Source organism: Aspergillus wentii (assembly GCF_001890725.1).
Source record: "Aspergillus wentii DTO 134E9 unplaced genomic scaffold ASPWEscaffold_8, whole genome shotgun sequence".
NCBI lineage: Eukaryota > Fungi > Ascomycota > Eurotiomycetes > Eurotiales > Aspergillaceae > Aspergillus > Aspergillus wentii.
This window is the reverse complement of record NW_024467839.1, coordinates 970496-982807: the sequence shown is the minus strand read 5'-3', so window position 1 is coordinate 982807 and position 12312 is coordinate 970496. Positions and strand designations below refer to the sequence as shown.

Below are 12312 nucleotides of genomic sequence, written 5' to 3'. Positions count from 1 at the left end.
CTGAACCCCTCATCTACGTCACCTGTGGCGCCATATCACTAGGGCTGCGACTACTTGAAAAATAAATAATAAATACACGTTGGCCTCCTTTTTCTGTCGAACTTAATCTTCTTCATCCCTGAGTCTTCTTTTACAAGAATCGTTATTTTTACTCGTTTTCTTAATAATATCCTATTATCTATCAACCATGTCGGAGCGCAGCACTATTCACGTCTCAGGCATTGCCGGGTCGACCACCGATAAGGAGGTCCAGGATTTCTTCAGCTTCTGGTATGACCAGCACGTCCAGCTCATCAGGAATAGCATACTGACATATTCTCTAGTGGAAAGATCACCTCTATCTCTGTCACCCCAGTTTCTAGTGAGCCTGGTGCTCCTAAGTCCGCCACGGTGACCTTCGAGAAAGATGCGTAAGTCTTAGTACCCCGCACCCTCCCGTCTCCCGTGTCGACACGTCGACACATTTCAGATCAGCCCATACTAACCAAAAAAATCTCATAGTGCCGCCAAGACTGCTTTGCTTCTTGACCAGACCCAGCTAGGTCCTTCCCCCGTACACGTCGAGGCTGCCCAGACCATCGAGGACCTCGCAGGCACCCAGACTGCCACCGAGGCTGTGAACGAGAACCACCATGAGATTGAGCAGGAGGACAAGCCCCGATCTCGTATCGTGGCCGAATACCTTGCCCATGGCTACGGAATCAGTGACAGCGCGATCCAGAAGGCCATCGCTCTCGACAAGAAGCATGGCTTCACCTCGCGCTTCACCTCTGCACTGGGCAACTTTGACAAGAAATACCAGGCTACTGAGCGTGCCCGGGGCATCGACGAGAGCTACAAGCTGAGCGACAAGGCCACCTCTGGCTGGCGCGGACTCCACAATTACTTTGAGAAGGCCATGGGTACCCCCTCTGGCAGAAAGCTCCGCGATTTCTACGTCCAGACCGACAAGCAGGTGCGGGACATCCACGGTGAGGCTAGAAGACTGGCGGACTTGAAGAGCGGCAAGGTGGCTCCCGACGCGGGGCATGTTCCCACTCCCACTGCCACCGGCGCAGAGGCGGCCAATGTCGCCCCTGGAACCGTCCCCGCCTCGCAGCCAGCAGGAACTGCCCCTCCTGCTGCCCCTGCTGCTCCTGCTGCGGCTCCCGCCGCCCCTCATGCTGATGTCAAGAAGGACTAAAGCAAAGATATAATATGCACGGAAACTGAGAGGGTTACGGGAAATTGCTTTCTTGTTTGATTATTTACATTATGATTATGATGATGTCTAGAGCCTGCCCTTTCTTTTTTCCTACAAGCTGTCTGGGACACGCGTTTTTAGTGCTATAATGAAACATTCGACCAGAACGTATATGGATCGTCTTCCTACTGTAGTTAATCAAGCAAACAGCTCATTTGACTACTAAAATATCACTCTTGAAGAGACATATCATAACCTTTTAATTCATGAAATATAGCTACATTATTTCAACAACTCGTGAACCACATTCATACAACACACCCACTTCATTTCACATACTTGCTCTCCTCGATCTGCTCGTAGCGGGAAGGCGGCGGGTTACTTTCTAACTTTGACTTGGTTTCCTCCGACTCATCCTGCGAATGTCGAGGAGCACCACGGTACTCGGGGTCTGTTCTACCCCAGGATGGAGGATCCTGCAGCTGGGCGCCGGTCTGGGTTTCGGGTTCGGGAGATTGACGGCCTGGGTACGGGGCGGACATGGTGGATTTCTTTTTCACTTAATGGGTTGAGAAGATAGGGGAAACGATTATCTATTGTAGACGTTAGTTGTGAGGGGGAGGTAGGTTGATGTAGAAGTGTATAGAGAACTAACCTTGTATGTAGGAGGATGGGGGTGATATCAGAGTAGTAGGCAGGTTAGATGATGATAACTTAAAGGGAAGAGAAGAGTGTTCCAGACGACGAAAGACGGCTCTTAAGTATAATACTTCCAATCTACCGGTCCCAATATCGCCATCAGAGATGCAAACAGGTCATTTCCTTACATTCATCATCATGACGTTTGGGATGGCTTCGGTTCCACAGGCCCTGGGTCCATACTGGCTTGGACTCTAGAATCAAGTAGGCCAATACTTGTCTCGCACCGAGGTCTGGCCAGAGTATAGTACAGTACGATCGACTTGATCTTCTGCTTTGTGTGTCTTTTCTACACCGAAGGGCGTTTGTAATTTGAAGCCAACAGGATCATTTCAATCATGGCGTCATCGGAATATCTTTAAATCTGGTCACGTGGGGTTTCTTTCTAACATCATAAATGGCAATGATTGCCTCAGCAAAGATGCAGAACGTCTAAAAATGGCTTCTCTTCGTCTTATAATGTTCTTCTTTTCAAAAAAAGTTTCTTTTCAATTGGTCATTCCGCAAATATTGAATTTTGTGAACCGTGTCATAACGTAGAAGAATGGAAAAACGACAAAAACTCAATACTTAGATGTCGATTGACAAGATTAATTGGGGAATCTGTGCATTGCGTGACTGCAGAGTCGCATGGCAAAATATGTAGGACTTTTGTGGGGACATCAGAGGAGCAAGTAGGAAAGGAAATAGGACCAAACAACATCTCAAGACAAAAAGGAAAAGATCTAAATAACAAGATAGGAAAATATGAGCATACGTCGCGTTACAACCGATCCAAACACCAAGATAAGGGGTTCAGAGTCGGCGGGCTTCCCAAGAAACTTGCGTCCAAAATGGGATGGCTTTTTTTCTTTCTTAAATGGCATGTCTTAAATCGTAGATAGTTCTTGTGCTGCCAGCAGTAGAATCGACTGACTCATCTCGTCGACTCACCTGCGGGTAGCTTCCAAGGGTTTAACATAATTATGCCTATTAAGCACCGTTCTGGATACCAGCGGCAGCGGCAGCAGCTTCGGCGTTTGCAGCAGCCACGGCCTGGTTATCAGCTTCGTGGAAAACAGCCTGGATCACCTGCTGCTCCTCCTGGTTCAGGATCTTGGTCAAGTTGTCGTAAAGCTGCGGTTGCTCTTGTTGGAGGCCTATTGTAGGAGTTAGTAAATGCAAGCAAGACAGCCCATGGAGCTCAGGGTATTTCATACCAATCAAGACATGCTTGAACAGGCCATATGGTTCGACCTTGTCCAAGGGTGTTTCGAGGAGGCTCTCCTCGTCTAACTCGTCATCATCGTCATCGGCGAAAGATCCAAACTTCTGGGCCTATAAAGAATCCATCAGTATAAATTGAGTATAGAAGTCTCCTGGAGCGAACGACTCACCTCTTGGTTCAAGAAGTCGAGATATGCTGCACCTTCGTCAGGAACATCTCCATCAAGCGCTGCTTCGGTCTCCTCCTCGGTCCACTCGATCTCACCACCCCAGTCGTTGTCTTCGTCACCCTCATCTTCTTCATCATCGAAGGTGAAGTCTGACTCCTTGGTGGCATCCTCGCGGTCTACATAGAATGTTAGATGGACGGTATAAAAAGAATTGGGGAGGGGCTGCTTGGAGACGTACGCTTCATGGCGGCAGGCAAGGTTTGGAAAAGTCTGGTGACTCCCTGTAGCAACCTAGGCCAGCCCTGCTGCACACTCACGGGAACACTATCAGCCTTGAGGGTCAACAGCGAGCTGATTGCTGCGATCGACAACTTCTTGTCGTGGACCCGTCTGAAGTTGTCGATGTTCGAGAACCAGGAGCTGAAGAACTTGTTTGTCCAGCCCTTGGCCTCAAGAACCTGCAGACTCAGAACCGGGTTGTAGTAGATGGCGTTGATAACCATCTCCATCAAGTGGATTCGGTATGACTTTGTTCGTGCCTCTCCAGCATCAATGACACGCATCGCGAGCTCAATGAAGACAGGAATGTACTGGTCGATACAGCCACGCAGGTTCAACATCAAAGTTTCTGCGAGCTTGCAGCCACATATCCGGTCCACACCACCGACCTTCTCGTCCCGGAAGATGTCCTCAACCATGCCAACCAAGGCCGCAAGATAGTTCGGGCTCTGGACCAACATCTGAGATCCATAGGAGATATAGTTGTCGAGCGCGGGTAGCATGTCTGGAAGTAACGTTAGAACCGGTGCAATTCGAAATGTTTAATACAGAGATATGCTTACCTTCCAGGTAGAGCTCAGCACCAGCTTTGAAAGTCTTGTGAATAAGCTCAAAGGCTTGCCACATAGTCGGAGAGATCGACTTAGAGGCAAAGGTGCAGCTGTCGATGATCTCAAAGACCTCGTTGTAAAGGTCTGAGGGGGAAATAAAGTTAGCTTAAACCAGCAAATCATTCTGGGAATATAATTACCATAAAGCTTGTTCTCGAGGGTGATGCTAATCACAGGCATGAGGATAGTCTCGAGATGCAGGAGCACGTCGGGAGTGCTTTCGAGGGTGAGGATGAGAGTTCCAATCGTCTGCAAAACACCCAGAGCGGTAATGCTCTTGTCATCCAAGAAATCGCCATACGCATCTTCCTCGCCCTTGGCGGCATTTCTTTCCAAAAGCTCACCAACAATACGCATGTAGGTATCACGCAATTGCTCACTAAGCGCCACGGCAAAAGGTGTAAGTTCGGCGGAGAAAACCTCAACGAAATCTTCCATCACATTGGCCAAAGCATCCACGTCGACTTCATTGGCGAGTTTGAGGAGCTGCTGCATGATTTGCGGGATGTTTTGCTGCATCGAAGTCTTGATGATTTCGTGACGAATGAGAGGCTGCAAAGCAAGAGCCGCCTCGACTCTGACAGGAAGTTCGGAATCCGTCATCGACTCGAGGATATTTCTGTAGATGATCATGAGGTTGTTGGGATCCTGGAAATCAAGCTGCTCGAACTTTTCGAGGGTATCACAGGCACGGGCTCTCAGGAAACCGTGAGGGCTGCGGAATTCGGGGAAAACATGTCGAACGAAGAAGTATTCAACCTGGTCGGCAATGGGGCTCTTCTTTCCGAGGATCACAGAGGCCAGGGAACCGATCATTCTCAATGCACCTTCCTTCTCTCTTGGCAGCTTCTGGTCATCTGGCGCAGATTCGTACTTGCTGACAATTCCGTTCACGAACGTAAGGATGGCGAAAGTTTGCTTCTTCCTGTTCTTGGTGAGGGCTACCAAGAAATTTGTGGCTGCGACGTCCGGCGCGGACACCTCTTCGTAGTAGTTCAACTTCCGGTGGAGATATTCGGAGGGGTCAGTCTGGAAGAGCTCGATATCCTCATCAGATTGGCACAAGATCGGGAAGATGAAGTGAGCGATCAGGTTTTCCATGTGCGGCTTCAGGTGATCCCACATCGGCTTGGGCTTAACACATTCTTCCAGGTAAACCATGGTATAGGCGAGTGCAGGGTTGCTGAGCCATTGGCCCTTGGACACCCACTTGTCGATCTCCTGCAAATACCCTTTGAGAATCTCGGGGGCAAAGGTAGCCATGAAGGTCTTGGCATAGCCGCTGTAGTCGGGAGTACTGGATTTGGTGACGGTGGACGAGTTACCGTATCTTTATGTAAAAAAAAAAAAAAAACGTTAGCGTTTGTCGCCCATGTTGGAAAATCGCGATTCTCACTCACCTGATAAAGAGACGGTTCAGGTTAGCGTAGGACCACTTCTTACACTTCCACCAGTGGTTAAGCTCTCTCTCTTCTTTAGATTCCAGCATAGAGCTGGCAGGAGGGTCTTTGGCGATGATTCTCAAAAACAGAGTGCACCAATCGACAGTCGCTTGGTGGGATTGCAGATGCGGCGAAAGTTCGAACTAAACCACCAGTCAGTCCATGCTCCTCATGCTCCCATCCTGTTCTATCTTTTGGATCACCCACATAGATGGCATGCTTATACGACTTGACGACAATTCGGAGCATCTCCGCGGCCTCCAGACTTTCCTCATCGACAAGCTTCGATCCAATATTCAACAGCAAGGGGAACGAATGTTCAATGATCTTATCGAATTCATCCCTCTTATCCCCAGCCTTAAATCGGTATACGCGGCAGATGGCCAGCAAACACTGCAGGCCCGCATAGACGGAGTTTGCATCGGGTGTTGCGAGCAACTGAAGGGTGATATCGAGAAAACCCGGCCACTGCTCCGGGAAGTCATGCTGGAGAATCTTTTGGAGAAGAGGAACAAGCTGAGCGCGAACGTTCGGGGGCGTCGACGCCAATGCTGGGATCAACCGCTCCCGAAAGCCTGGTTTCTCCCCCTCGGGAATCGGTGTGCGGAGCGGACTTTCTTCGACAGGCGACCACCCCCGGTTGATTCTATTCTTCAAGTAGACACCGGCTGCAAGTAATTATTCATCGATTAGATTCTGGAATATCCAGCCCAGGCAGAGCATGTGTCGGGGAAGGGGGTGGAGGGGAGTGATCATCGAAAAAAAAAATTCGGGCAGCGGGGTTGACCTACCCGAAAGTTGAACCGCATTATTCTGCTCTGCCTGCAAAATATCCAAGAGCGCATTTATGAAGCCGGGCTGTGTTTCGGCCTAGATAAATCACCAAAAAAAGGGTGGTGGTGAGCAAAGGCCAGAGTCGGATCCATCCTGAACATCCACACGTACATATTTCAAATCCAATTCAGCTTGGCGTCGATTATCCGCATTTGCGTCCAAAGTCGACTGTATGCGGTCCCGAAGAGCTGTCACATCCATTTCGCACCCCCAGCGCTAGAAAGCAAACTCCAAATAAAAAAGAGACCCCGTTAGGCAGTGGTGGGAGGGAGATGGAGGGCGAGGAGGGGGGAGGGCGGTGATGGAGGAAGAGATAAGTGTAGCGGGTGTTGATAGAGAGGGTAGGTAGTGTGCAGATTAAGTGCAAAAAAAGTAGTGCACTGGCAAACACAGAGAAACATTGGTGGTTTTCGGTGGATTTTCTTTCCAGCGCCGCCCCGCGGCTATCGCAGCGTATCAGAGGGCAGCCCGCCCCGCGCGGTAAGAGAATTTTTAGGTCTCCTGAATGCTCTCCGGCCGCAAATCTTTACTTGCACGAGTATCTTTGGGACGAACTGGCTCTAACTGGGGTCACTAAGGGCTGTATCCCTCTTTTAGATGAACTATAAATCCGATGTCGTACTGGGTTTGCTAGTGAGGGGCGGTGGAAAAAGGAGAAAAAGAAAAACACACACTAAGCCCACAAGGGCACAATGCTCTCTAGATAGTTATGGAGTAGTTTCTCACTAGCTATGTATTGTATGCATACTCATCACATGTACAAAGATGCTGCGAATATCACATCTCTCTTGATCTGCTCCTGCGCCTGCTGCATCTTGGTATATAATGATGGGTCTCCCACCAACTTGGCCGCATTCTTTACCTCCCGGCATGTCTCATCCAGTCGACTGATAGTCCGGACAATGGTTCCTTCCATCACATCTGTAAGGTCCGTAATGCGGTTGAAAGACATTCCCTTGGCCCATTCGTACACGACCTCTGCCAGTCCAAACCGCGGCTGACTAGCAAAGTCATTGGTGTCTTCGCTGGACTGGATGACCTGGTGTTGGACCTGGAAGTCATTAACTTTGTCGGAAATCCTGATGATAGCCTCCTTGCCCTTTTCCAGGCGAGGCGTCAAGGTAGGCACATTTTCTGTCTTCTCCTGGAAGACAAACGCCGATAGAAGCGCGACAATCTCCTCAGGTTCGTATTCTGCTAGAACATTCTCGAGAATAAGCTCTGTCAGGACGAGTTCGTCGGCAGAGTGAATCTAGTCGCATAGTTAGCACTTGAGACAATCAATTCCCGGATATCAACTGTATCATACCTCGCATGCCACCTTTCCTTTCAGCTGTACGCGAGATTGTTCGTCGATGAAGCCAAGCTCTTTCAGGACTTGGATGCGCTGCTCGTAGTCTGGCAGAAGCTGCAAGTTTTGGTCCGACATCAGCTGCTTCAATTGCGAGATGTTCTCTTTGACCTGCCATTCATCATGTTGCATTTCGAACTGCTGATTGTAAGCATAGTTCACATCTAATTTTCATCCATAGCTGTCACTTACGTGCTTCAAGAAGTTCGGGCACTCCAAGCATCGACAAGACTGGGCGATGGCCGCTTGCGCCTGCCTCTGTTCAAGTATATCTCTCACTTGCAACTCTTTAATGCGCGCCCAATCCATCTCATCCCAAACAGCACTCGTCCAAGAAGAGGTATGTTTAGACAGCTCTTTGTCTGCAAACTTTATTGCCTCTGTATCCCAGGTGTCAGCTGAAATCGTGGAATTAGAAGGTTTTCTTTCAGTGTACCTTTCTTGATGTTCAAGTACCATGTTGGTCCCCCGATTTTTACCATTGTGTTAGTGACACACTCGAGATCCGAGAGCGGTATTTTGAATACTTTCAGGGCCATGTCTGAAGCACGGGTTGGTAGGGACTGCAGGAGGTGACGGAATCCTGGTAGGAAGGGAAGAATATCGCTTGGATGCCGCTTGCTGCCCAATTTACCGATTTCAAGAACCTGGATAGTAGGTGCAGAACCACCTCCAATACCCTCCCGGACTATAACACCAGCCGTCCGATACCCTTCCTATAAAGAGGTCAGTGAGATAAATAATATCAAATACCACATGTTAGCTTACTTTTCGATACACCACGAGTCGCTTAGGCATGAAGAGACGCTTTCCTACAGGGGATGCAAGTAGTCCAAGATGGAGCTCAGTGGTGAGTTTCTCATACTCAACAGCCGCATCGTGACAAGCGGCGATGTCGATATCACAGATCTCGCAAGGCTCTCGTTTGATCTTTTCCAAACTGGCTTCTGAAAGCTGAACTTGTTTCTCGTGTTCTGGAAGTAAAGCTTGGGTGGCGTTCTCGCTGAAACTTCGCTTAATCATCTCCTCGATCTTCAAAGCTTCTACACGTAAAAGGTTCAAAATCATGTTGTATGTAAGTCTGAACTGCGATCGGAGTTTCGTAGGATCCCCAAGAATCATTTTTCTCAGAGCGCCCGCAGGCGGTGCCTCATCTCTACCGCTGTTGACGATGATGACATAGCCAACCGTGTCGAGACCTCTTCGTCCAGCACGTCCAGCCATTTGAGTGTATTCACCAGGCAGCAGATCCCTGAACGCTTTGCCATCGTGTTTGCGGAATCCAGAGAAGACCACCGTACGTGTAGGCAAGTTCAAACCCATGGCAAACGTTTCAGTAGCGAAAAGAACTTTGACCAATGACTTGGCGAAGAGGATCTCGACAATCTCCTTCATGATTGGCAAAAGACCTCCATGATGAACAGCAATACCTCTACTTAGCAAATCACGAAGTCGAAGAATCTGAGGAAGGTTTCTATCCTCTGGTTTCAGCCGAGTAAGTGACTTTTCAATGAACATGTGGGTGAGACTCTTCTCTGAAGCATTGCAGAAGTCTTGGTTAGACAGCGAATCGGCATTCTGCTCACAACGCTTCTTAGAGAACACGAATATGCAGCCTGGCAGCAAATTCTCTTTGCGAAGGTGGTGAACAAGGTGCACCCAAACGTTTTGGTCTTGCGCAGCACTAGTCCGGCCACCTCCTCGGCCAGTACGAGCAATGTTTCCTGTTCCTCTGTTTGCTGGTTGTCCTCTACCTCGCTGGGGACCACCACGCTGTGCATTGCCTCGACCCCCTCTGCTTGGTGGTTGGCCACGCCCTCTGCCCTGGGGACCTCCTCGTTGTGCTTGGGACTGAGCTTGGGCTTCTGCTGCTTTTTGCGCTTTAATCTTGTCTCTACCAGAAATGCTTTCGTCTGCCGCTTTCCAGCCTTGCTCCAGAAATCGCTTGTTGGAATCAACAATCTTGTACTTGTCTTTACCCGCCCAAAGATAGTGCTCGAGCGGAACGGGTCGCTTGGCAGTCGAGATGACGTAGATGTCCTTCTTCTTTGTGCGGCCAACCCAGGAGGCGAATTCTTGAGTATTAGGGACAGTGGCAGATAGTAGGATCAATGTGACATGCTCCGGCAGCATGATGATAACTTCTTCCCAAACCACACCTCTTTCAAGATCGTTGACATAGTGCACTTCGTCAAAAATCACAAATTCGACATCTCTGATCAAATCTGCTCCCCGGTAGAGCATACTTCGAAGAATTTCGGTAGTCATGATCAAGCAACTTGCCTCTGGGTTTATCTGAACGTCACCCGTCAGGATACCAACATCATCAAATTCCTTCCTGAAATCTCTGAACTTTTGGTTGCTCAGTGCTTTGATAGGCGACGTGTAAATTGCCTTTGTCATATGTTTCGCAGCCAATGCAATAGCGTATTCTGCAACGACGGTCTTTCCGGCCGAAGTATGGGCTGCAACAAACACCGAATCGCCATTTTCGAGATGATAAACAGCCTCTTTCTGGAAAGTATCTAATTCGAAGGGCCATTCCCTGGCCATATCAGGGACAAGATCACGGAAATTCGGAATATCCTTATTGACATCAACCACATGTGCCCATTCTTTACCACCTTTCCTTTGAACACTTCCGAGGAGTGGGTTGCGCGGTTCCAATGACGGAAACTCAACAGGTAGGAGAGAATCAATATCTTCTTCGTCCTCATCACTGGTCTCCCCTTCATCCTCAATTTTCACCCCACCCTCAGTGTCCGAAAGCGCTTCCTCCTTTTGCTCAACATGCAGCTCACTCTCCTCTTGCAGAAGAGCATGCTCAACTTCCTGGTCATTCTCAGTTGCTTCCTTAGATTTGGCCTCCTCGAACTTCAATCCACGGGAGAATCCCGGAGGAATCTCCAACAGGCCTCCTTCGGCTCCAAAATTGATAATCCGGTCAAGGCCTGTCTGCTTGCCTCCAGGTCGGGTTTGCTCTATAATTTCATCAGACTCCATGGCAGCGATGGCTTCAACACCATCGAGTCCACCTGGTGCAAAGGGGAAAAACCCCGCCGCGCCTCTCACAAAATCAGCCCGACCGGCTGGTCGACGAAGTAACGATGTCGAATTCTTGGCATTTGCACTCGTAGCAGGAACTGTGACCTCATGGTAGCCGGTAACGCGTCCTTCCAAACCTTCCCGCGTGAAACGGGTGATAGTCCGGGTCTGGGTGGCAGCAAGCTCAAAGAGATCTGTATAATCCGTTGAGACATCCCATCGCCTTTATTTACAGTTAGCAATGTTAAATGAGAATGGTTTTTCGGCTCGATAAGAGAGATTGTAGGAAAGCATCATCAAAAAATGAAGTCTCATATTAAAGCCTACCTTTGCAAGCGATTTAGCCATTCTGGGCTGAATTGAGATGAAGGAGTTAAAAATTCAGTCTCAAGCGAAGTCTTCAGGTCCTCTGCAGTCTGTCGAGTTCTCTTGCGAGGTCTGTGGTTCTCGTAGGTGCCTTTTTCTTCTTCAGCGATCCGAGCATCAAAGGCAGATCCGTCCAAGCCCTGGGCATTCAGGTTCAACTCGGCCAGAGTTGAAGCCAGAGACTCTGCCATATTGGAAAGAGTAGTAACAAGTCTTTAGAGAGTGTTGTCTTGTCTATAGGTTTGAGATGAAATGCTGAGTGCGGAGTGACGGAGGGGAAATTATCGAGGCCCGTACTTGTACGGGCTGCCCCAAGCCGCTAGAAATGATATAGTGAATTCCAAAGAGCCACGTCTTTTGGAATAAAGCTTAATGCACAATAGGCGAGTCGGTATAGTCAACATTCACCAGGTGGTGGAGTAGTGGCTTCAAAGCAAAAGGCACAGAGCGCGGGACATCATTGTTGGCGGCGATTAGCGGCAGTAACGCCCAAAGCCACACACATTTTCGCTGACGTCGTGTGGGGACGACGACATCGGAGAACAGACTCATCTCATCGATTACGACTTAAGGCAATAGAGTATATACTTTTCAATTGGAGCAAGTCCTTGAGCTATCTGTCTTCTGTACATCATTCTTCAGGTCAAATTATTCATCGCAAGCATGCAGAATGTGAAAATTAAGGAACTTTTCTCCTATGCCTTAACTAAAGCATGACGGTACGAGAAATCACCGGGCGTAGATAATGACCATGTACAATCGCCAACACCCCAGAAACAAACGTAGTTGAGGCAACCCAAGATAAATATGCATAAAAAAGCCCCGAGATGATGTGCAATTTTCATCCAATACAAAGAGAAAACGAGTACAAAGAAGGACAAAACAACATGCAAAGGGATATCAAAATTTGTGGTATGAAAGTGGTATCTCCAAAACCCATAAGCAGCATACTGTATCCCCGATCGCCGAAAGAAACCCATCGAAGAAAATTAGACCATATAATACTCCGCGGAAGATATAAAGAAATAGAAGAAGAAGAATGAAGTTAAGCATCAAGTTGTTCCTTGCAGCGTCGTCATCGTCATTCCAGCGGACCAAATGCACACTGCTGTTCAGTGCAAAAGAC

At 48.7% G+C, this 12312-nt stretch overlaps 4 protein-coding genes across 4 annotated transcripts; 1 reads left to right on the top strand and 3 right to left on the bottom strand.

Moving 5' to 3' along the window:
• Positions 1 to 187: 187 nt before the first annotated feature.
• vip1 (putative actin cytoskeleton protein (VIP1)) lies at positions 188 to 1183 on the top strand (the record flags this gene model as incomplete). Its single annotated transcript, XM_040833585.1, has 3 exons — positions 188 to 270; positions 324 to 410; positions 502 to 1183. The coding sequence occupies 3 exons, from the start codon at positions 188 to 190 to the stop codon at positions 1181 to 1183; spliced, it is 852 nt and encodes a 283-aa protein (XP_040684831.1).
• Positions 1184 to 1447: 264 nt separating this feature from the next.
• On the bottom strand, positions 1448 to 1725 carry ASPWEDRAFT_176252 (uncharacterized protein; the record flags this gene model as incomplete). The annotated part of the gene is made up of 2 exons (XM_040831476.1): positions 1448 to 1460; positions 1523 to 1725. The coding sequence occupies 2 exons, from the start codon at positions 1723 to 1725 to the stop codon at positions 1448 to 1450; spliced, it is 216 nt and encodes a 71-aa protein (XP_040684830.1).
• Positions 1726 to 2854: 1129 nt separating this feature from the next.
• On the bottom strand, positions 2855 to 6625 carry ASPWEDRAFT_119296 (putative nonsense-mediated mRNA decay protein (Nmd5); the record flags this gene model as incomplete). The annotated part of the gene is made up of 10 exons (XM_040828890.1): positions 2855 to 3021; positions 3082 to 3199; positions 3259 to 3434; positions 3497 to 4042; positions 4101 to 4232; positions 4289 to 5478; positions 5549 to 5733; positions 5798 to 6258; positions 6382 to 6460; positions 6536 to 6625. 10 exons carry the CDS (start codon positions 6623 to 6625, stop codon positions 2855 to 2857), a joined length of 3144 nt encoding a protein of 1047 aa, XP_040684829.1.
• Positions 6626 to 7064: 439 nt separating this feature from the next.
• ASPWEDRAFT_162945 (SKI complex RNA helicase subunit SKI2) lies at positions 7065 to 11545 on the bottom strand. Its single transcript, XM_040829838.1, has 6 exons — positions 11148 to 11545; positions 8544 to 11043; positions 8212 to 8491; positions 7968 to 8155; positions 7734 to 7913; positions 7065 to 7676 (listed from the first exon to the last, which is right to left on the bottom strand). The coding sequence occupies exons 1-6, from the start codon at positions 11375 to 11377 to the stop codon at positions 7176 to 7178; spliced, it is 3879 nt and encodes a 1292-aa protein (XP_040684828.1). The 5' UTR covers positions 11378 to 11545; the 3' UTR covers positions 7065 to 7175.
• Between the last annotated feature and the right edge of the window lie 767 nt (positions 11546 to 12312).